The following is a 23,362-nucleotide window of genomic DNA, read 5'->3' as shown; positions in this document are numbered from 1 at the left end:
CTGTCTGCAGGTCCTTTCCCATTCTTCACCCATTCACGTCTCCATAAAATGTCTTGAAAAGAAAGTAATAGCCTGAGTCCTCATGTCCAGGCACTGTCAAATGGATGGAGAAAAAAATGCAACAAATGTAAATGTAAACTCCACACTACTGTGTAATAGTAGGGCATAATTTGCATAAATATTGTTTGCAAAGAGCAATTAGCACTTCATTTACATTCAGTGAAGTAGCAATTTGCACATTTTCAGGAAACAATTTCTTTACCCATATGTGCAAATTTTGTGCACTGCAATTGACACTCTAATAAAAAGATGTTAATAGACCAATTTTTTTTTACTTCATATCACAGTGTGCTGAAATATTGATTCACTCTCCTGAAATATTGATTTGGTGGGCTATTTGTAAAACCAGAAAAATGCAGATTTGAATTTTTAAAACTTGCTTTTTTAAAAAAAATATGTCAGAATTAATTTCAGATGTCTGCTGCCTTCATGCTCTTTAAGTGGTATTTTAATGGGTATTTTTGTCAGAGAAATATAATAAACATTATTAAAAAACATTAGCAAATTCAGTCTCCTAATCTGCAATAACAATGAGTATATTTGCATATTGCAGTAAAAAAATAATACAGTCCATTTTCTAGTGTCAATATAGCACTCAATTCTCCATTAAATGTTAATAAAAATATTTCACATTTATATAGCATTTGTTTCAGAATATAGAACCTTCCTAATTAGGAGACAAATTTTGTACTTATTGGGGGTACAGAACATTTTCTTAAACAATAAGAATTTACACGGGAGCTGGTCAGGAAAAGAATAGCCCCGTGAGTTCAGCCAGCTATTGTCAATGGACATTTCTGGCCTTTGCAGCAGGAGAAATTGATGCTAGGTGAATTTTTTAGACCTCCTTCAGCACCGTCACCAATGGTTGTTCTGTTTGTTGCATTTCCTTTGCTGCTGTTTTGTCATTTAGACCATGACACGTGCATTTGGGGAGTGGGAGGGATCGGACGTCCCACAGAAGTTGCGTTGTGCTATTGAAAGAGTGGAGAGAAACCTTTAGGGCAAAATTACTGATTTTTGGAGTGTTGCGTCTTTCCATTCTCAATCTGCGTTTCCTAGAAGGGGTTCTTTTTGGAGATTGTTCAGTTGCCCATTCTGAAGAGGGCCAGGTGTTGGGGTATAGCAGCAGAGAAGGATGCGGACAGACAGGATTTCCCCTGCCAAGCAGGCTGGACACAGTCCAACTCTGCTCTACGAGCCATGTAACAACGTGTCCTGGCTAGTAGGTCCTGCGTCTCTTCACAGGAGACTCTCAAATCAACATATTAGCTAAATTTTTCCTAGTTGTGGCAAGCTCAGAGTACAGAGTCGAATGGGTCTGCCTGTTGCTGTCTGTGTGGGGACGGTGCTGGTGGGACGTTCAAACATCACAAGGCACCGCTGAAAATTTTGCTTATACTGTGCATTTTAGTAAAAGGCATTATTTGTCGATTGTTGATCAATCACAAGGAGAAAGAATACCAAATATGACAAGAAAGAGCAGAAACCCCACCAAATCCCCTTTTTACCTGCTTATTAAAGTAATTGTTACAGTAATGAGCTTGTATTCCCTGTCTTTTCATCTCCGCCACAAGATACGGTATCACTATGGTTGCACCCAGGAGTGTGACATTCAGATCTATTTTGATGTCTCATTATTGCTGCTGTTGTCTTTTTACTTTGCAAATCACAGATCTATATTTCATCTCCTATGTCAAGCATTCAAAGCTCTGCTTTGATCAAATGTAAAATGCATGTGTCCCCGACACGAGGTGGGACCTCTGTTTGAACCTACAAAGTAGTTAATTTTGAGCTCACATGTGAATCTCTGATTTGCTAATCATTATTTTTCTCTATTTTTATTTACCCTTTTCTTATTCTTTTTTGGTTTTTTTTGGTTTTTTTTGATCGCATCCTACAGAACCTTTGAGGCCCTTGGCAGTAATTCTGCATACTAGAGCTGCGTCTCAGCTACGCACTAACTCCTGGGGGCCTCAGGGTTTACCCAAGCAGTGGTTGTTATCCTCCCCGTACAGACCTTTAAATTCAAAGTCCACCACATCATTTTATAACCGATCCCTGTACATTACAAACAAATAACACCCTAATGAGGAGGGGAATAAATAGTTGAAGCTTTAGTGTTTTGAAAGCCTCAGGGGGACTATATTTTGCAAACACCTCGTAGCATGACAAGAGAGGCTAATGATAAGACAGCAAAAATGACATGAAACATTTGGGAGTCCTCTGACCTTCAGAAAGCCCATGGGTTTATTGTTTTCAAAACCAAATAGGTCTATCCAATTTCCTGTTGATTACCAATAACTAAATCCAGTGACAGCAACTGATGCATACCCAACATCCGTGTACGGGATAAGCTGGGGCCAGCCAGTGGGCGTTAGCTGGCAGGTGCCTTTGGCTTGGACTGAAATATGGAAATGGAGCTCTGCAAAACCACCTGGGTTTATGCAGTATCATCTGCTGAGTTGAAAACCGCAGCAAGCCAGGAATATGACAATCTTGGGCTCTTTTTTTTTTATTTATTTCTACTTCTTTCTCAGTAGCCTCAAGAGATGATGTACCAGGTCAGACCTCCTGATGGCTGTAATTAGGTTAGTACCAGCGCCTTCAGCTGAGGAGCCGAGCTGGGGAACATTTGTCTCTATCTCACATATGAGCAATGTGACTAATGAGGCCACAATACGCTTCGGAGCTATTTGAGGGCTACAGTCACCTCATTTCCCTCTCAGTCTTTGTTTTATTGGGGCTGGCTCTCACTTTCACAGCTACTTGCCCAATGTGCAATTTTAGTGGTGGGACTTTACTCAGGTTGACAGTCTTTAGGATGCTGAGTGTGGGCTGTGACATGGTTATGTGCTGTACAAGCCACAAGACCCTTGTACTTTACCGTTAATCTGTGGCTCCAGAAGCAGTTTGAGTCCACTTTTGCTCATTGCATCTGTGTCGTCCCATCCACAGGCAGTGGCAAAGCCCCATCTTAATGTTTTTGGGTTCTTTTTTGCTCACTGCCTCATCAGAGGTAAACAGTCACCGTGAAGTCCCTCCTGTCTCCAGGAATTAAGGATGTGCTTCTCTGTCCTGATTTATTCACTTTTGAGACAGAGTTTAATTTTGCAAACCGTCTCTCTCCTTAGTCTTTGCATTTATTTTTGGCAGGAGCAGTTGCCTGCGGCACGAGCAGTGGAGACTAGCTCAGGGTTAATTGCTGTCGGGGAAAATGAAGAGGCTATTTCTCACATCAGACTTTCACCCTGCATGACAAATGCTAGTTTGAGCAGATTAAAAATCAATGCATGGTACAATATGTCACACATAAAGCAACTACATGCTATTAATTGGCACGCTACCCATTAGCTGCTCTTAGTATATATGTCTGTGTGAGTGGAATAGAAACTGATGAAGACAGGTGGGTCAGAATCTCCTTTGGTGTAAAATAGCACAGCAGCATTGGAAGTAATTGAGATATGCTGATTTGTAGTACCCAGTTACTTGGACAAGAATTTGAGATGCTTTTTTTTTTTTTTTTCTAAAATGTGATTCAACTTGTGTTTAATTAGAATGAACAGCAAAGACACTCTGTGATACGTGTCCCCCTGTAACCTAAAACCTTTTTAATCACAATGATAACTCATTTAAAACCATTATGTGGTTTACAGGGGGACTTTTTTGGTTTGGGTTTTTTTTTTTTTTCTTTTCAGCTGTCTTTGTGGTGCATCGTTGATTACTGACCTTCAGAATTCCCCAGGGGAATGACTGGATCTTAAGATAAAAATTAGTTACTGGGTGCACATAAAAATGGTTTTATAAAGAAAATGAAAAAAAAAAAAAAAAAAAGGCAAAGGCTGAAGTTCTTTTCCAAAGCCATATTAAGGCTGGGAAACATTTGAGTGATCTTCCGGAAAAAAAATTGAGCATGATTTTCAGAAGGCTCAGAGTGGGAGTGTCAGCGTTACGAGAGCTGGGCACCAGACTCACTTCTGCAAATGGTCAGTCGCCACTAAAGGCAGTTTTGTCCTAAGGATAAGAGAGTCCAGAGGTCTTCCCCAAAATTGCTGCTAGATTTCTGCATGTCGTAATAATTGCCCCTGTTAAACACGCCTTCCTGTAAGAGGTAGAAAGAGAGAAGGGGATGTGCACAACACAATGGACTGTGCTGCTGTGTGTCTGGTGAGGCCACAGCCTCACCTGCAGCTTCTGCTTGGTGCCTCTCGTGCTACAGAGCAGGCAGGGGCATTAGAGAGAGGCAGATGACAGACATTTTATCAAAGGAAACAGTGCCTCCCAGTAATTGTCCAGGTAGAATAAAGCAGTTGAAATAGAGCGGAACACTGAGACAAACTTTGTTATATGGATGCAAGGGCTTTTGGATGCTGAGTATCTGTAAGTGCAAAAAGCACAGGCTCTGAAGTGCGGAGTTTTGAGCAGATCCAGCGCTGTTTCAAAGCACAAGACCTCAGTGACTGCTTGACTTCTGGATCTGGCGATATTGCAGCCTTTGGTAGTCACAGGTTAAGCTGCAGATGTAAAATATTGATGTAATATGTAATGACCCCATTTAATCTAAAGCGGGGCAGACTTATGTTTATCCTCAGGCTGGGTTTTGATTGCTCGGACTCTGTGGGTTCCTAATTCAGTGTTCTTTCTTCTGTCATCTTTTTTTCTCCCCCTTTCATTCCTTTTGTTCTTTTAAGCAGTCTCCAACTCTCCCATGCTTTTCTAACAGCTTTTTGGTGCCAGAAGAAAATATCCATTTGCTCCTGAAGCTTGTTTTCTCGATGCACTCTTCACCTGTGCAGAACCTGGGATCAGAGCCTTGCTAGAGTTTGTCCTACCCTTGTCATTACCTCTGTCCTCCTTGAAAGAGGACAGGAGTGGCAGGTGAGCAATAATGTGACATTTTGGGACCGTGTCCCTCCTAGCTGTTATAGTAGCTCTGCCAGACTGTAAGGTGCTGTGTGGAGTCTGAGATGCACTAGTCACTCAGAGCTTAGGGTTAATGATGATCTGAAAATCTCAAGCATCCTTTTTTTTTTTTCCTTTTTTTAAATTTATATTTTAGCCACAGCCTGGCCTTGTTCAGTTCAGGATGTGAATAAGTTCGTATATGTTTGTTTTTCTTTGGGTATTAAAATACAAAGGTTATTGTATCTGGACACATTAATGACATTCAGTTGCTTCCTGATAACTGCTCCATTAAAGTCTGTCAGCCTGGCACCTTCTCTGCCCATAACCTCCTCGCAGACAAGACAGCTTTCCTGGCAGAATGGAGATACTTAAAAAAACAACGCTTGCACAAAAAAAAAAAAAAGGCAAAATGTCAAGATGTTCCCAGATGAGATGCCCTGAGAGATTCATGACCCAGTAGTAGCTGTGAAGAAATGCAGATGTGACAGGTGGCTGACAGTTACGTACTTTGTCTGTAATGCCTCTGAACTATTGGCAGACACCTTCTCAAAGACAGTGATTACCATGAGAAGCCTCTCCCCAAACGTGGTACTTGCAGTAACTACCGTAAGATGATATGCGGGATGCCTGGATCCTTGCTATTAGTTTCAGAGGGCCAATACTGTAGCTCAAGACTTGTGGATTAATAATAGTGGATTAATATAATAATAAAACAGACCAGAGAGTCTGAATAAAATAGACTCCAGAGCCCGGAGCTGATTTGCTGCATTAAACGGGCAAACTGCATTTGCTAAACCATTTGGTAAAATGGGCTGTGGCAGCTGTTTGAGTAGAAGTAAATCAGGGAGAAGTTGCCTTTGGGTGACTGAAGGGCTGGCTCAAAAGCAGCCATTTGGACTGGTTTTGTCTGCCTGGAATACAGACATATTGCTCCCTGGACATCCTTCTGCAGAGATACTGCTATGACTTTGTGCCTCCTCTCCAGAAATAAACAGCAGGTTACTGTTATCAAGATGGTAGCCACTTTCTAGATATGCAGCCATGATTTTTCTTGGACCACAGAAATGCTATATCCAAGGTAAAATAGATGTATAAAAAAATAAAGTTGCTCACAGAAATGTTTTTGCCTGAATAATTAATTCCTCAGCAAATTTTCCCATAATAAAACATGTCCTAATGAGCTATCAAGAGGAGAGGAAATTCATCACTTACCTCACAAATATCAACTTGAGAGCACTGCTCATGTCAGATGGCGTAATTAATGACTTGAGAGGGAGCGTGGAGCAGCGCAGCCAAAACCACAGTCCCCATCAGTCATTCCACATCAGTCCAACTCACACAGTGTTATTTGATCTACAGAGGATTAGCCAGGCGACTAGAAGGAGATATGGGGCTGAAGGGAATACAGGCAAATACGGTACATCTGATCTTGATTTATCCAGGTTGCTTTTCTGCTTATCACTGAGGTGCAATGGCAGTTGATCCTGCAGCCTGTTTTATTTTTGTGGCTTTTTCCCCCCAGATAAATAGAATTTACAAACTTTCGCTATCAACCTCCCTGATGCTGAGCGAACCACCTTCAATCCCATGTCAGCACATGGTCCCCTTGGTTTCTTCCCTACAGAGGTGGGAGTTCGGTTCCCGCCCAAGAAGCCCAGGTGGGTGCCATGGAGTGAGCAAGCCCCCTCTGAGCAGGAGGTCTGGGATGTTGTGTTTGAGATGCTGTCGCTCGTGATGGGGCTGCAACATCGGTGCTCTGCTCCTTGTGCTGGCACCACCAGCGCTGGGGGAATGTGCAGCCTCCTCTCAGCACACATCCGTCTCTCCTCTCTGTCCTGGGCAATAGCACGCACTACCCCACCGGCTTCCTCCACAGTGACACGTCTGCTCCAGTGGTAACTCCCTCCTAAAGACCTTTACAGAAGGCAAGGCGTGGGGGGATGCTTTGGAGGAACAGCTGTCCCTGCTTGAATGACAAAGCTGAGACAGCGGGCTAGTAATGTCAGCTCTTACAATGAGAACCCGAAATGGCCATAGTGGGTCAGTTTGAAGGACCGTCTCGCCTGGGATCCCATCTCCAGTGACAGACAGTTAGCAGATGCCTGGTTTAGGGAAGAATGGAGGGTTCTGGCAAATGCAGAGTGATCATTTTGTGGCTCTACCTTCCCAGCAACCTGCCGTTCAGGGACTTCCTGAGCTGAAGGTTACTTCCCCAGCTCCGTGTTTAGCAGCGCCTGATGTGCTTTTTTCTCATTAGTTTCTCTAATCTCTTTTTGAACCGGTATCTATTTTTTTGGCCTCTGCAGTGTCCTGTGATGAGTGCCACAGAATAATTACGTGCTGTGTGAAATATGTCCATCTTTTCCTCTGTTTTAAAATTTCTGCCTGATCTGTATATTTGATTGTCTGTGATAGGAGAAAGAATGAATAATCCTTCACCTTGCCTTGTGCCTTTCTCCCCAGTTGCTCCATTTTAAGGAAAATGAGCCTGTTTAAGACATCTTTGTAAAACACCATCACATTTGTTCCACTAAAACAGCTGTGTATTTCATAAACTAAGTTCCTGACTAGTGTATTTTATTTATTTTTTTTAGGATGTACATGAGAGAAAAGTATGAGAAATCCAGGCTGCTGCCAAACGAATGGTGTCTGACCGGTTTGATTTCTACCTCTTTGCTCACTCCGGTGTGTGGTTGCTCCATCCGACCAAGCACTGTGTTTCAGTAGCTGTTAGCCTCCTAAGTGCAGCTATTTTACATGTCTGTTAACATTTTCAGATGCCTGACTGTATTTTCTAAAACTCCCCGATAAACGCTCGCTCAACTTTGTTCATCAGCAAAGACAACTTTATATGCTCCACAAGCGACCCTCACGTTTCACCACTGCGATGACCCTCCTGCAGCTGAGCCCTGTGGTTGCTGGTGGTGAGATCTGAGCACGGGGCTTGCCCGAGGCAAAACGCCCGTGGCATCTGCTGGCCCCTTTCTGTGGGCTCCAGTGTAAGCAATAACTGAGCTTTTATGTTGCTGTTGACCTCCCAAGTTAACTTCAGAAAACATTATCTGGCAAATCTGATGTGTCAGGTTTCAAAGAAAAGAGTTTTCCAGCTCCATCCAGGTCTGATTTCCTTCCAGATAAAGGACAAAACCCTTTGGGAACCTAGCACTTATTGGAAGCAAGGTTAAGAGCAATAAACTTTCCTCCTTACTACTAGACTGAAATATCAGAAAAATCTTTTCTGTTAGGAGTGCACATCTGTCCCCACAGGGTCAGGCCAGTGCTCTATAATTCATCTTGCAAAATTGAAATACAATTTTTGATGATCAGAATTGGGTAAGGATCAGAAAAATGGCCTGACACATTTCATCTATACTGACAAAAGTTTTTATTCAAGAAGCAGGATCTGCACAAAAAATACTTTCCCTGTATGGGTAGAGCAAGATTTCAAGATAATATGCATTTGGAATGATTTACGATGAAGCTGAATTAATGTCTTCTCTGAGAATCCCCCCAGCGCCTGCCTCAGGACTGTATCTGTAACCTCTTAAGAGCATAGAAAAATAATTGTTTTGCTGTCCAATGGAAACACAAGCCTGAAATCCCATGTGCAGTATATCTGGGGTCCCAGTCCCTCGTCTGCTCTTCTAAACACTATGCGGGAAGTAGCACGGTGCCTAAAAGGAGCAGAAACAACCCTGGAATCAAGAAGTCATCTGAGACTTGCAGTTGATCTAAGACTGGACATGGGTAGGAAATTGGATTAGGAAATGACTTTACCTGGAACTGGAGATGAACCGTGGTGTCTTGTGTTGGAAAGAGGATTCATGTTTCAATGGAAAAATGAAATTGCGATTGAGGGGAAACTTTAATTTGGGGTCAGTTTAGTTTGAATTTTTGAGCTAGGGGAGAACGGAGATTTCACAAGGCAGCAGCACAAGTGGGTGAGCTCAAGTCACTCCCTTCTTTCTGATGCCTTTTGCTTTCTTGCATCTTGGCCATACAATTTTGGGCCCTAAAGCTGAGGGGATGCTCTGATGCCTTTCCAAGAGTGGTGCGGAGCAGGGGACTGGTGGCTGGCAGCGCAGAGCAGGGCTGATGCCCACCCCTGGGAATCGAGTGAGTGGTGACTGTCGCTACTGTTCACGTGCCATTGCTGTGCTGGTCCGTTCTCAGCTCAGTGTCCAGCTGGAGCTCAGGGTTATTTTCTTTCACCCCTACTCCATCTGCCAGCCAGGGCACAATGCGGGTGATCCCAACCCCGGGCAGTTGACATCAAGGTTCAACAAAAGTTATTCCACTTCTGGTGAGCCCTTGCTGCCACTTGCAGTATCTTGTGTGTGTGTGGGGGTGACCAGCTGGACTAGAAACAAACCCACTCGGTCTGCAGGTCCCAGGGTGGCTGCGCACCGCGTCGCTTATTGCCACCGCCTGAGGTTGGTGGCCAGATTTTTAGAATATGGGGCCAAAACTTGCTGTGATCCAGCAGCCAAGATGAAGCTGTTTTTTTTGGTTTTTTTTTCTGTGGAGGGGGGGCATGTCATAGCCACCAACACCAGTGTGACATCAGTGTCCTGTCTCATTAGGGGGATATCCCACTGAGAGCTGTGGTACCCAGCCCTGCTGGGGAAGCGTGGACTGATTTAACCCCCTGGACACCAGGGTGTATCAGCGGCCGGATTTTCCCAAAGAAGAGCGATCCCCGGCACCAGCTTTTCCTCTCCGCTCCCCCCGTCAAGCCCTGAAGCCATTGGCGGGGGCAGCTCGGGCCGCGGGAGAGGCAGCAGCCGTGTCTGGAGGAGGCATTGCATTGCATTGCATTGCACTGCGCATCCTCCCTCCCCACCCCCTGCTGCTGCAGGCTTCCTCCCTTCATCCCTCCATCCTCCCCCACCTCCCACTCCGCATCCCTCCCTCCTGCATCCTTGCCTCCTGCATCCCTCCCTCCTGCATCCCTCCCTCCATCCCTCCCTCCTTCCCTCCCTCTGCCTGCACAGAGCCGCGGACATGGCGCTCAGCAATTTCCTCTTCGCTCAGTGCATCTGCTACTTCCTGGCCTTCCTCTTCAGCTTCATCGTGGTGGTGCCACTCTCCGAGAATGGCAACGACTTCCACGGCCGGTGCCTGCTCTTCACGGAGGGCATGTGGCTCAACGCCAACCTGACGGTGGAGAAGCAGCGCTTCACCGTGCAGGAGTGGGGGCCCGAGGCTGCCTGCCGCTTCAGCATCTTCACCGGGCTCCTCTCCCTGCTGCTGGCCACGGTGCAGGCCTGGAGGACCCTCTTCTTCCTCTGCAAAGGGCACGAGGAGTAAGTACCCCTGGGCTGGGCAGGGGGTGCCCATCCCTTCTGCATGCTGGGGCAAGTGAGAGCAGCCTGGGGGTGAAGCATTGGGCTTTGCACCATCCAGATCATCCTGTTCCCCCCGGAGGGGTTTGGGGTGAGGCAGTGTATTGCCTGTGTCTGTCTGCACACACACCATGTACACCCCCACCTGTGCCCAGGGCCCTCTCTGGAGGATGCCCCCCTGCGGGGGTTTGGTGTGGGGGGCCAGACTCACTGCTGTGCGCCTGCTGCCCTTTGGCAATCTGGGAGCCGCATCTGCCCACATCTCTGCTGTGGTGGGCACGGGGGGTGCTGGGGACCATGGGGCGATGCTGGAGGCTGGGGCTCGCAGGTGCCTCCTGACCATGGTCCCACTACATGCCCCTGCAAAGGGGGGCCTTCCCCAGATGTGCACTGGGGATGTCAAAAACCTTGAAACAACACAGCTGTGTGTGGGAGGGGGCAGAAGGGAGCAGTTGGTGGTCCCCCTCTATTTTTATCCTGCTTTCTTGATGGACATGGCAACTATTGCGGAGAACAACTATTGCTTGGTTACGACACGAGAGCAGTGCCGAGCGGTCCCTGCAGCAGCCACAGGGCTGCACTGGCAGCTGGTTACTCTGTGCAGACAAACCCAGGGCCATCAGAGCCCAGCAGGAACAGCCCAGCTCTGCCAGGACCCAGGTGGTCCAGGCAGCAGCTTGGGAGCATTGTGCTTGGCTCTCTGGTGGCCTGTCCTGCCACCTTGGGTAGAGCCCCTGGCACAGGTAACCCAGTCAGGGGGTGCCATGGGGCCAGGGCCCTCCAAGCATCCAGCTGCACAGAGGTGGGCAGGCAGGAGCACACCTTTGTTGTTGGCTAGACTAGGAAGGCCATTTTCCCATGTTTAGGGACCATGCCAAGGGTAAATCACTCATTTCCATGTCTATTTGGACTTGAGGTTTCTTGGGTCAGTGGCTGTTAGGCACATTTGGGCTTGTACAACACCCTGATGTTGTTAACATTGGGCACTGGATAGCAGTGTTGTCTCTCTGGCTCTTTCCAACCACTCTCAAGCTGTCCAATACTAAACCATGCTATAGTAAATACAGACTAGAAACTCATTTCCATCTTAGAACTTACCTTACAAGTTCTAAACATACCCATGTACTTAATACATTTGAACGCGTCTTCCTCAGGTGATCAAATATCTATAGAGGATTAGTTGAATCTAGATGCTTTTTCCAGTTTTGCAGTTCAGAACTAGTTAACTTTTGGAAGAAACCAGCAGTAAAAAACCTTGTAATAGTGAAAATTGGATCAGATGTTTGGCCTGCTTCCAAAAGTGCCTTTTTAGTTCAAAACTTTTTGGACAGGCTCCTGAAAACTGTCCTTTTAAGAGTGGCGTGCAGTCTCCTTTGGGCTGAGCGTTAGCAGTTGTATAACACTGTTCACAACCGTTCCAGGCACCAAAGGAGGCAGAAGGCTGGGGGGTGGTGGGGAGGAAGGACAGAGCGAGTTGGCAGGATGAGACAGCCGTAGAGCATCACAGAAGGGTAAAACGGGACGAGAGGGAAGCTGCTGGAAACCAGCAGTTTCCTAAAGAAGGAAGGTCCATCCTGTACCAGACCTACCACTGTTCTGATTTTAGTCAGCCATTTGTTAACGTTTCAGATGGGTGTGAAAAAAGGTCTGTTTGCCTGGAGAGATAAATGCAAGCTCCTCACCATAAATGCTACTGCCCATTTCTGATTAGAGGCAACTGAGGAAGAACCAGAACAACATTGCTGCTAATCCTCATTGAGCAGGGCCACCGCTGCTGGGCCAGCTCTGGAGGAGTTGGCCTGAGGCAGTCAGAGTTAGCAGCCTGTGCCTCCTAGCAAGGTGGCCAGTCTTCATGTGCAACGGCTTTGGATGATTGCTGTCAGGTAGTTAGGACTACTAAAAATCCTTCTTAAAAGGGTCTCATCGCCCATTGCCTCAGGGACAAACGGAGCTCGAGTTGCCTGCAGGAGTAGGAAAAGCGAGCGTTGGCTGCCAGCCGTGCTCTGGGCCCGGGACTGTTCAGCTCAGCTGAAAGGTAGAGATCCAGCTCGGATACTTCACCGCTAGGACTGCAAAGTGACTTCTACTTTGAGTGCACGCATTTATTGCTACAGGGCATCCACTCAATCTGGAACGTGTAGCTTGAAATACTGATCTAAGGAGAAAAATAGGTGAGAGTTCTGTACAGCACAGTTCTGTACCAGGATGCCCTGGCCTGAGGAACCTCCACCACACAGTGATGGTTACTGCTTGACCAGGGCAAATCAGGTGCAACACTGAGGCCTGATTTTGCACCTTGTGCTGCAAGGTAGGAAATAGAGGGAGGACTAGAGGTTCTGGGCTGGTGATGATCCACTGAATGCTCCACCAAGCTGTTCCTTTTCATAGGTATTACTAAATCTGGTGTCAACTTTTTTTTTTTATTCAGTGGATAGCTCAAGTCTTTTCTGCCTCTCAGGCCAGCATACCATGCACTGGTGCACACAGGGGATATGGGTCTGGCGACACTTGAAATGAAATCCAGGCTAGATTTGAAGTCAGGTCAGGGACAGTGAACCTCCAAAACCATCGTGTGCTCATACTAGCTCCCTTTGCTATATGGTGACCCCACCACTCTGTGTCCACCAAGTCCTGCGAAGCCAAACGACAGGAATAGGATTCATCTCAATGTTCATCTAGAAGTAAGATGTTCTGGCATCCAGCTCCCACTACAGTCTGTAAGGGCACTTCTGGAAGGTGGTTTATTTCACTTCTTTTCTATCAGTGTTGGAATGGGATGAATGTCACTTTGGAGAGAACCTAGACAGCCCCTCTAAAGCCACATCAACCCAGGAATAAACATCCTAAGCCCACCAGTAATTGTTTCCTCATCACATTTTAAAGAAACCCTCCCAAGGTTACATATGTCTCACGATGAATAACCTGTACAAATTAGGATTGACCAGTCCAGAACAGAATTCAAATACCGACTCAAAAAAACCTCTTGGTTTTTCATTCAATGAGCTACCAGAGAAAAGAAACTACTGTTTTTTGTTCTTTGGCGTGAGTACACTCCTTCTATCCCCAGCATAATGAAGGTTGGCAATTTGTCATATTCATCCTTACCACCTAGCCTGAATAGTATGACCTGTCTCCTGGAGCTGCCAGTCTTTCTCCAACCTAGAGTAGAAGTTCAGTTTTTAGATAATGAGACTTTCTAAGTGCTGCCTGGAAGAGTTTCACATAGCAAAGGACTTGGTCAGATGAATGAGAAAAGGAATAGAAAGTTTTTACTAACTAGAACTATGGGGCAGAGTTAAGCAGTGAGGTTGGAAGATGAGTGGACGATTCCTTAGCCTTATGGCACCTCTGTAAGGATCCCACCCCATCCCACTCCAAACACAGCATGTGCCTAGGGCTGGCTCTGTTTGGGTAGACTTAATGGGGCTGAGGTAAATAGACGTTCATCGGGCAGAAATAACATACTGACACCAAAGTCAGAGAAATCCCAGGAGAAGCTGGCCTGCTCTGCAAATTACCCATAAAACTGAGATTCGTGTCCTGTGGTGGCAGTACCTTGTGTTACATTGCTTAAAATGATTATGGCTATCAGTACTGTGTTGTTTTATTTTTAGTTTCCCTCTCCCAGGCAATTTTTGTCCCAATTATCACTTTAGTCATGAAATAATTTTAGCTCCAGTTACTATATAATTTGAGCTAATGACATTTATTTTAACAATGGTGATTTTCATCATTACAGCTAATGAAAGTCATGCTGTGTATGAACAATCACCACTTAGTATTTATGATTTAAAGCGCCATCCTCTTATGGTGAAAAAAAAAAAAAAAGCAAAACCAAACCCAAAAGCAATCACAAATGAAGCTAATGTGACTCAAAATCATAATCCATAGTTTTTCAATGTATTAGGTGTTCTTAATTAAAGCAGATGTGTTTCAAATGGAAAGTGATATCTTTGTGCCCAGTGTATGCTGCTTAGAGAGATTGCTGATGTTGTGTTTCAGCTGTTTATGAGTTACATTTTTCTTCCCTTTTATTGCAGCTCTTTCTTTTATGCCTTCCTGAATCTGCTGATCAGCGTCTTTGTGGTGTTTATCACGTTTATTGCTAGCACTATAGTGAGTGTAGGATTTAACATGTGGTGTGATGCAATTACTGAAAAAGGAAGCATGCCAAATAGGTTAGTATTGAAAAATACATTTTCTTCCTTTTTTTTTTTATACATGCACAAATGAACAACGGTATAACAATCTGTAGTTATTACACGCAAGGTGAGCAAGGGGGAGAAAGCGTTTGTAATGTGGAAATCCAGACTTTTTTCCTCTGGAACAAAAAAAAGCAAATCAAACTTTTTTTTTGCATTCAGTACCCCACAAAAAAAATTACTTTTCCATGGTGTTTCATGGTCTCTTTAAGAGATCATGCATCACGATCATATGCAAAAGAAATCCATTAGTTTAAAAGTTTTTATTTCCAAAGGAGAGCTAGATTTGGAAATGCTCTGAGAATGGGGGGAGTGTGGTCTTGTGAGCAGGGCAGGGGACTGGGAGTCAGGGCTCCTGGCTTGCTGTCCTGGCTCTGCCACCGTCCCACTGTGTGACACCAGGCAAGTCACTCATCCTGCCTGTGCCGCGACGTCATCCAAAATTTGGTATAAAGATGCTGGCCTCATAGCGGTGCTGTGGATGCCCTGAGAGCCACAAAATGAAAAATACTTTGTAAGTGCAAAGTACAGACGGCTGATACTTCCTTACAGCGCACAAAATGTAGAGGTCCTAAAATGGTCTACAACTGTATCCCACAATGCTTATGCTCCTTACAGGAAACATGATAAGTTGAGGCAGATTTTTCCCTATCAAAGAAATAAAAATGAAGAGAGAAGAAAAGTTGACATTTTATGTCATATGATATTGAATAAACGTACTACTTAAAGCATACATTTATGTTGCACATTGTCATATGTTGTAAAATGCCATAGTACATGTTCTGTTTAGGGCTGCAACGATTAATCGAATTATTCGAATATTCGGTTAAAAATTCAGTTACAAAAAAACGTCTAATCGAATATTCGGATAAGAACCCAAGATGACCGACAGCACTGAAAAGGAGAGAGAAGAGGCTGCAGAAATCAACCAAGAGATAGAAAGACAACCTCAAAATCCTGGGATTTTTTTCACACCAGTAAAAGTCCAAGTTATTTGTAAAATCTGTAGGCAGCCTCTATCTTACCATCAGAGTCTCATCTCCTTGCTGGAGCATCCGAAACAAAAACACCCACACAATCCCTTCTTCTGAGGCTTTCCCTGATGAAGTTAAAAGGTAACGGAGGCTCATACACTTTGTTTCGTTGAGGGGTGAAGCAACCAACCTGGGGTGATGCCAGATGCGTGTATGTGGGAGGCTTGGGGGCAGCGGGAGAAGAGGGTTTTAAGTATACTGTTTTCATAATCACTATTATGGTTCTACTTATGGAAGATTGGTATTATCACTTACATAATTATACTTTTTTTTTTTTTAAAAGTAATCACATGCCTCTTTTAGCCTAGTTTTAGAGAAGATTGTCAAGCAACCTCGTTACTGCAATAGCTTAAATATCTTTTGATAGAACATGCCGTTGTGACTGTATGAAACACATTTAAGATATTGCTTCACTGTGTGTTTGGTTTGCCTGTTTGGAATCTCTGAAATAATTTTTTTTTTTCCCCTACGAATGCCTTCCTTGGGTAGCTGTGAAGAGTTACAGGATATAGATCTTGAACTGAACTTAGAAAACTCTGCTTTCTACGACCAGTTTGCTATTGCACAGGTAGGTTGGACTAGGTCATGGTTCTATTCCAGTTCATTTGCCATTTGCTCATTGATCTGGGATTGCTGGATCTGAACTACCATCCTCTGAAATCAATGGGAATGTTTCCACTGACTTCAGCAAGTGCTGAATCAGAATAATAGTGATGGGCACATTTGCATTTTAAATTCAAAATAGATAGTTTTGAATGTGGACATGTCAAAACCTAACTCTGCCACTGATGTGGTTACTCATGGTGGAAAATATATAGTTTCTCCAAAGGATGACCTGTGCAAATGTTGCAGCGCCCTGGTGTCCTGGAGCCCTTCATTGCTGTTCAGAATAATGTCTGACTTCCACCAGGTCATGGGGCTGTTAGGTTTGATTTCCATGAATTTGTCTGAGATCACCTGAGCCTGTGTAAATATTGGACCATTGAAAATAGTTAAAGATTGCTTTCATTTAGATAGGGATAGGAACATAAATTCCCTTAAAAAAATGCTAGTCCTTTCTTATCTAAATTGGCTATTAGAGTAAACAGCTGTATTACTGTCTGGAAGTGATTAAATTGTGTATTTTTAATAAAAAATGCAGTATGTCAAAAATGAAATACAGGGATTCTATTAATGTTTCTTTGCTAAAGGCATCATAGAATTAAAATGGAATTTCTGCCAGAAAGCCTTACTACAAATGAGTGTCCTCTGAGATGGGGAGGCCAATGTTCAAGTACCTGTATGAATCAAAGTGTAATTATTTCTATGAAGTTAACATAACTATTAAGTTAAATTAGTGTAATCTGAGCATGTAATCTGAGACTTTAAACCCAGGTATCTCATGCCAGGTGTAAATGAGCCACCAGTAACTTGAATGGATTGGAGTAGATTTCTCTTGCTCTCTGTGTTCATTCTAATGTGAACCAGTTACCACAGAGTGTAACATTCAATCAGTAAGATTTTATCAACTGCATTTTGAATAGAAATACCTTAAAATTTGTACTTCTCCAGGGGCAGTGGGAAGCCCAAAGGACTTGGGAAGGAAGTTTTCCAAAATGTCTTAAAACATATTGCAGTACTAAAGTAAACAAAGAATTTTGGGCTGGCCAGAATGTCAGATATGGAAAGTTCAACGAATGCACCTGTATTTTACAGATTTGTTTTTTTCGTTACTGTGCTTAGTGCATTTTTGCTTCAGTTTTTCTAATACATAAAGAGTTTTTCCTTTTCAGCCAGGAATAGCTTGACAGAGTTGAGGAACAATAGGGCCAGGATTTCACCGGGTATGATTTGGTGTGACTTCATGGGTTTTGGTCCAGCTGAGATTTTGACATTCACCTGGACGGTTGACTTTGTTTTTACAATACAGTACTAACCTCTTTATAATTTCTTTCTTCTCTAGTTTGGTCTCTGGGCTGCCTGGCTGACTTGGCTGGGAATTACCATTCTGGCTTTCCTGAAGGTTTATCACAACTACAGACAGGAGGACCTGCTAGATAGCCTGATCCATGAGAAGGAGCTGTTACTAGGAAGATCCTCTTCACGAACCTCTTTGCAAGATGAGAAAAGTGGCATGATCTAAAGTGTAAGCAAATTTCCAGGGCAGGATCTAGATTTTATTATTCAGTAGCGTGAGCTGAAGTTGAGTCAGGGTATTGAGTGTGTGAGATCTTTTCTTTCCTGAAGGGAGATGTACTTGTGAATCACCCACTTCCTCCATGAGAAATTGTTGGTAGAAATACTTTTATTAGGATACAGAGAACGAATGGCCCCATGTGCCGTTGGCACAGTAAACTTTCTGTCCTGCCCAGGCACAATCTGTAACCTGCTCTTGCCAGATGAGCTCCTACGTGCTGTCACTGGCTTTTGGGGAAGGGTGTTGTTTTTGCGGACTTGTGCTGGCAAGATCAGGCTACAGAGCTAAGGCTATTTCTTCAAACTATTCTGCAACAACGGTTGTAACTGGGGGTGGGTCCAGTCCCTCTCCTTTCCCTCTCCTCCCTTTTCCCAGTAAAGCCGCGTCTATTCTCACTTCATTCTGGGTAATTGCAGCTCTGGTCCAGGTACAGGCTCTTGCTGTCTCTGCTTTTGCTATGTGTGGACACAGTGCTGACAAACCTGCTGCTCCTGCTCTGATTCTGATTTCATGTAGAACATAGAGACCTGTGTTCCAGACTTGATATATAATATTGGACGTGCTAATGAATTTCATGAAACCACTAAATTATTACATTACCTGTCAAAAACTGTTTATCATTTGGAAAGATGGTGGAGGATTTTTGTGGTTTTGTTTTTTTCTAGATTTTGGCATGACCAATAGTTATTATGACTACTGAAGTGTAGTGTAGCTAGCAATTGCTGAGGCTTGCATTCTAAGAAATTAGGCTCAGTAGGTAGTATTAATGCTTGTGCATTTATAAAATGTAACTTGGTCCCTAACACTGCATACTATTCAGTTTTGAGTATTAGAATTTACTTGTGATATTTATTTCATATAGGGTGTGGAAAATTACTGTAAACATTTGCATTGTAGGTATCTCTATATATCTATGAACATAGCAAGGAGCTTGAACAGCTGAGTTATTTTATAGGCAGTTCAGTGTTGAATGGGTCTGTTCTCCCCAGTCATGGGCAGGAGTTCCAAGGCTGACAAATTTTGCTGTGAAAAGGGAGAACTGTTATTTTCATAAAGCTCACTAATGACTTTATTGTTGCGTTCAGTTTTGCTTGGCTAGTGCTTCATCTAATAAGGTGGATGGTTGAGATGAGTGGATCCGGTAATTAAGGAGGGTCGCTCTGATGAGTGTGGGATTTGCATGGCAGAGAAGTAAAGTTGTACTACAACCAAGCAGCTGTCCCTGGGCACACATTACACAGAAGATCCCAATTCAGCAGAAAACTTCAGCAAGAAGTTCAGTTTAGTTTGAAAAAGAATGTTTGTGATTACAGACAGTGCCCGTGGCAGCTGTTTTTGAGTTGAGACTCAAATTATTGCAGCATGAGTGCAAACCATGCATATCTATATTGCCTGGTAAATAAGGCGGCTGGGGAGAGAAGAGAGCAGGCTTCAGAGCTCAAGCCTGCAGCTAGCACAGCCAGATTTACTGTTGTCTTCTGGGGATGAGCTGGTTCTTGAAGTTAAGTACCTGCTTAAGCGTTTGGTTGAAACAGAATTTGAAGGCAGAACAAATCCCTGAATTTGTAAGCATTTAGGGCATAAAATCTGACGTTACATTTAATAGCCAAATTCCCATAGGTTTAGGGGAAAAAACCCTCCATGGGCTGTAAGCAGTGAGCTGGTCCTGTGAACATTTTTTATAGACCCAGCTGGCCACAGCTATCTGTAGAGAGATCTCGTTTTTCAGCATGATTTCTGCCCACAAGGGAATGCAATTCCCCTGAAAGCTTTACAGCGGTGGCTTTTTTTTGCAGTTGTGAATTGACATCAAAGAAGGAGTTCCTGAAGGGGGAATTGGAGATCGAGTTAGTTAATACCAATTTAAAACTCAGAGATCAGGACTGTTGGAGTGCATTTGTTTGTTTGTTTGGTCTAATAAGAGATACACTCTTGCAGGTTACTAAGCCCTTTTCCAGGGCACGACCTTCCTCTTCATACCCTGAAGAAGGGCTTGGGTGCTGAAAGCTAGCCTGCTTCCTATATTTCCCCAGTTGTTTCTCCAACTACAAAAGACACTACTTCTCCTTCTACTCTCACTTTGAATTTAAGATTCAGCAATCATGTCTCTTCCCACAAACTACTTCAGTGCATGCCTTACTCCTCACGTGGACCATGCTGCTGCTTTGTATAATATATTTTATGTATGTGCCAGATCAGGCTTAGGCTGAAGTAACATGTGGGTTGGGACCACTGTTCCTGGTCTTGCCTGGGGCTTTGGAGAACCAGGGGGGCAGAAGATAACAAGTGTCTCCTCCTCAACCTTGCTCTGAGATACGAGGGCTCAAGCCTTGTCTCTGGTTCTGAGGAGGAAGAAGATGCTGCACTTCGGTGAGGTTGTCTGGAGCTGATACTCTCTTCTACCTCTCTTTTCTCCTGTCTTGGAGTCTTTTCCTCCTTTCCACTTCCATAAGAAGCGGCAAACACTGGTCCTGGGGTTTCTACTCTTGTTGACGTTTGTGGTTAGTACTTTCACTAGCATTTGTCTCCCTGACTGTCTCCCTGACATTGCTCTGCAGCTCAATAGACAAAAAGTGGGATATTTAAAGCACCTGGGGCAGCCAAGATCCCACCTCCAAGTAAAAGCCAATAGGAACAAAATACTTCAGCCTTTGGAAAGTCCAGCCCAACACAAGTACATGTGCAGACTCACCCATTAACTTCGGCATAAGAGCTTAGCTTCTCTAATTCATCTACCTGGGTGAATCCTTCTAACCCCAGTTGCATTTCAGTGCCCATGAACGCAAGCATCTTGGCTGTTGGAGTTGGCATGTAAACTGAAAAGAAGCTGAGGCTCTTCTTTGAATCCCACACACATCCCAGTCTCTTTTCCTCAGCCACCCTCACTTGACAAGGTGGGGTGAGGCTGTCACCCAGCTTGCAAACATCAGTGATGCTTGGAAGCAAAACTAATTTTGAAGGAAGCCCCTGGGCAGGTGAGAAGGCAAAGGATATAGTGAGAAGCTCGCTGGCTGACTCAAGGGGAGGAAGGGTATCGTGCAACACCTGGTTATTGGAACGAGTTGTGCTTTTTTGTTTGTGTTTAGCTTTCTGCAACCTCTTCTCCTAGAGCTTGGACACTCAGGCCAAGCTGGTGATGCCAGGCTGAAAATGTGCTAAAATAGTGGTATTATTTATACACACATACCTACATACATACCTGTGCTTTCTCTCACATGCATCTCTCTTCTGTACTTTTCTGACCACTGCTTTTAGTCATCCATTGCCAACCAGTGCAGCGTGGCTGCAGTAGGAGTTTCTCTGAGTCAAATGTTGCATTTCTGCTGTATTTCAATGCCTTCTTCAATTTGCCATCTTCAAAAGCAGGTCTCTAGGAACACTCCAGCAAGAGTTTTATTCAAAGAACTAGAACCCTGTGTGGTATTTATACGTGTATTTATTTATTGTTACAGGGTGAAAGGTGAAAAAGCTTTGTGGCCTTTGCCCATGTGGCCCCTCCGGCTGCTGCCCATCGCAAAGCTGTGAGCCATTCTGGGGGAGAATGTGAGATGCAGTTGTTTAGTCACCATGTTCCCTGTGATGCTAAAACCACAATCAAAAGGTTTTGGCCTGTGAAAATTGCTAGTAACACAGGGAGAGACTTACTTGGTCGAATGCGACTGGATGTTCCTTTCTGAGGCACCAGGGTGTCGCCACACAATTATTCTGCTATATCGAATATATTCCCCGCATCCTGGCTACCATCTGTGATTAATTTCCCTGCCAATTCCCTGCCAGCAGTCCACATTGGGTTAGAAAAGTCTGAGCTAACAAGTGTCACCTGAGCTTTTAGATCAACGGTGTTTATTATTATTTTATATTCTCCATTATTTTATAATGGAGAAACAATTTAAGCCATTTTTTTGGCATAAAATTTCCTCATGAGGGCACAAATGCTCATAACTTCTTATTCCATACACTCATGTGGCATCTTTCAGCTGTGAACTTTCAATAGCAATCATAAAAATAAGAACATGATGATTTACTTTAAAAGCTGAAGGACATGTGCGTACTATGGCAATGTGTCTCTGGTCCCTTAGAAAACTGTTTGTTTTAATAACTAGTGATGGATACGGGAGTATATAGACCTTGTCATGAAAGTACTCGGTGTCAGGGAGGTGGTGTATGTGTGTATGTATGATGTACGCAGATATATGCCAGAAATAATTCCACTGCTCTTCCATGAATATATATATGGATATATGCTTTTAACAGGCAGCTCAGGTCGGAGTGGTTGTTAGGTTGCCTTAACTTTCTACACTGCCTTTTTCTTACTTAATATTAGGATCTGTGCAATGATACAGAGGTTATGATAGCCAGAGGTAGATATGGATGTGATGTGAGTGGAGTAGGAAGGCACTGGCCAGTGCACAGTTTCCCAAGGGCTGAGATGGGTTTCTAATGGGGGTTTGCACATGTTTTAACTTCTCCCCTGTCCCTGGTTAATGTCCTGATGTTAGCCTGTATTAGTCCTGTCGGGAACAGAGAGTCACATTTCCCTTCAAGGCCTTCCCTCGTCAACACCAAACGCTTTGATTTAACCGCTTGATTTAACCTATGTAGCATTCAGGGTGGACGCAGAGCTGAAAGGAACAGAAGCACACACTTTACAGTTATATTGCATGAGCAAGGGGTACTTTTCCCCTGATTCAGGAATTCTGCACCATGGACTCCTAAATGACCGGTGACCCTGGCATGCACATGTTCCTGTTATTAGTTCACTTAAAATACAGACATGAAGGCGAGAAACACAACATACTTTGATAGGAGTGTCAATCCTTTGATTGTCTTCTGCAACACAGTACAGTATTTTGGCTCTAAACCGCCAGCATGTCTTTTTGTAAACAGTAGTTTATTTCCTTTTAGAAAAGGTCAGGTGACAAAGGGTAAAAAAGATGTATTTAGAATACAGTTATTTAGTAACAGGAGTTTAGATGTGAGAATTCGTTTGAAAACTTATGTATTGTCTTAATTGTTGGAGAAGCTCAAGCAGATCTTTGGTGCAGCAAGTTAGTGTGTAGCTCTTGAGGGACAGAAGGGCTAAGCTGATTTATGGTGTCTGAGAATCTAACCCTTTGTATTTAAAGCAACCTGAAAAGTCATCTTACTTAGTAAAACATGCACTTGTCCTGTATTTTCTTTTCTTCTAAATCCCCAATGTAAATAGTGGGTTAGAAATCCCTAGGCTGTGTCATTCCCTGAAATGGAGAGCTAGACTGGACAAACTGATTCCTGGTTTGAGGACTTTGCAGTTTCTAAGTGCAAAGGTTGTTGCATGTGGAATGCATGAATAGTTGAGGGAGGACACACAGGATTGCCCTCGACACCTGAAGGCTCTCATCAGTGAGATACAAAGCTGTGCTTCACCTACATTTGTCCTCCAGAATCTTTTTGTCTTTGTTGCTTATTGGTCCAATCTCAATTGTTTGCATCTCATACAACTTAGCCCTTAGGCTGATGGTTGGAGACCAAAATTCAGAATGGATGTTGGCTGCATGTGCAAGAAAGTACACGTAAACCTAGTGTTTGGGTGAATGTAGCTTTTATCATCTCCTTTCTCCAAAGCCCCCCACCTCAAACATATTGCATGTAAAATCACAT

At 43.9% G+C, this 23,362-nt stretch overlaps 1 protein-coding gene and 1 long non-coding RNA gene across 2 annotated transcripts in view; both read left to right on the top strand.

Moving 5' to 3' along the window:
• The window catches only part of LOC128909542 (uncharacterized), a 49,325-nt gene extending 41,407 nt beyond the window's left edge, over window positions 1-7,918 (top strand). The window contains exon 3 of the long non-coding RNA XR_008466413.1: window positions 7,560-7,918. This is a non-coding gene — a long non-coding RNA (uncharacterized LOC128909542). The remainder of the gene's footprint in view (window positions 1-7,559) is intronic.
• Window positions 7,919-9,969: 2,051 nt separating this feature from the next.
• Window positions 9,970-17,733, top strand: TMEM179 (transmembrane protein 179). The gene is made up of 4 exons (XM_054200660.1): window positions 9,970-10,271; window positions 14,351-14,488; window positions 16,036-16,114; window positions 17,489-17,733. Exons 1-4 carry the CDS (start codon window positions 9,970-9,972, stop codon window positions 17,666-17,668), a joined length of 699 nt encoding a protein of 232 aa, XP_054056635.1. The 3' UTR covers window positions 17,669-17,733.
• The last annotated feature ends 5,629 nt before the right edge of the window (window positions 17,734-23,362 follow it).

This window comes from Rissa tridactyla, chromosome 4, assembly GCF_028500815.1.
Source record: "Rissa tridactyla isolate bRisTri1 chromosome 4, bRisTri1.patW.cur.20221130, whole genome shotgun sequence".
Lineage (NCBI taxonomy): Eukaryota > Metazoa > Chordata > Aves > Charadriiformes > Laridae > Rissa > Rissa tridactyla.
This window is presented reverse-complemented; position numbering and strand designations above follow the sequence as displayed.

What these genes read in the sequence shown, in the direction of transcription:
- TMEM179 (XM_054200660.1), top strand. Translation starts at nt 9,970, where the DNA reads ATGGCGCTCAGCAATTTCCTCTTCGCTCAGTGCATCTGCTACTTCCTG. An exon ending in AAAGGAAGCATGCCAAATAG is followed by an intron (nt 14,489 to 16,035) that starts GTTAGTATTGAA and finishes TTCCTTGGGTAG; the next exon opens with CTGTGAAGAGTTACAGGATA. An exon ending in ACCAGTTTGCTATTGCACAG is followed by an intron (nt 16,115 to 17,488) that starts GTAGGTTGGACT and finishes TTTCTTCTCTAG; the next exon opens with TTTGGTCTCTGGGCTGCCTG.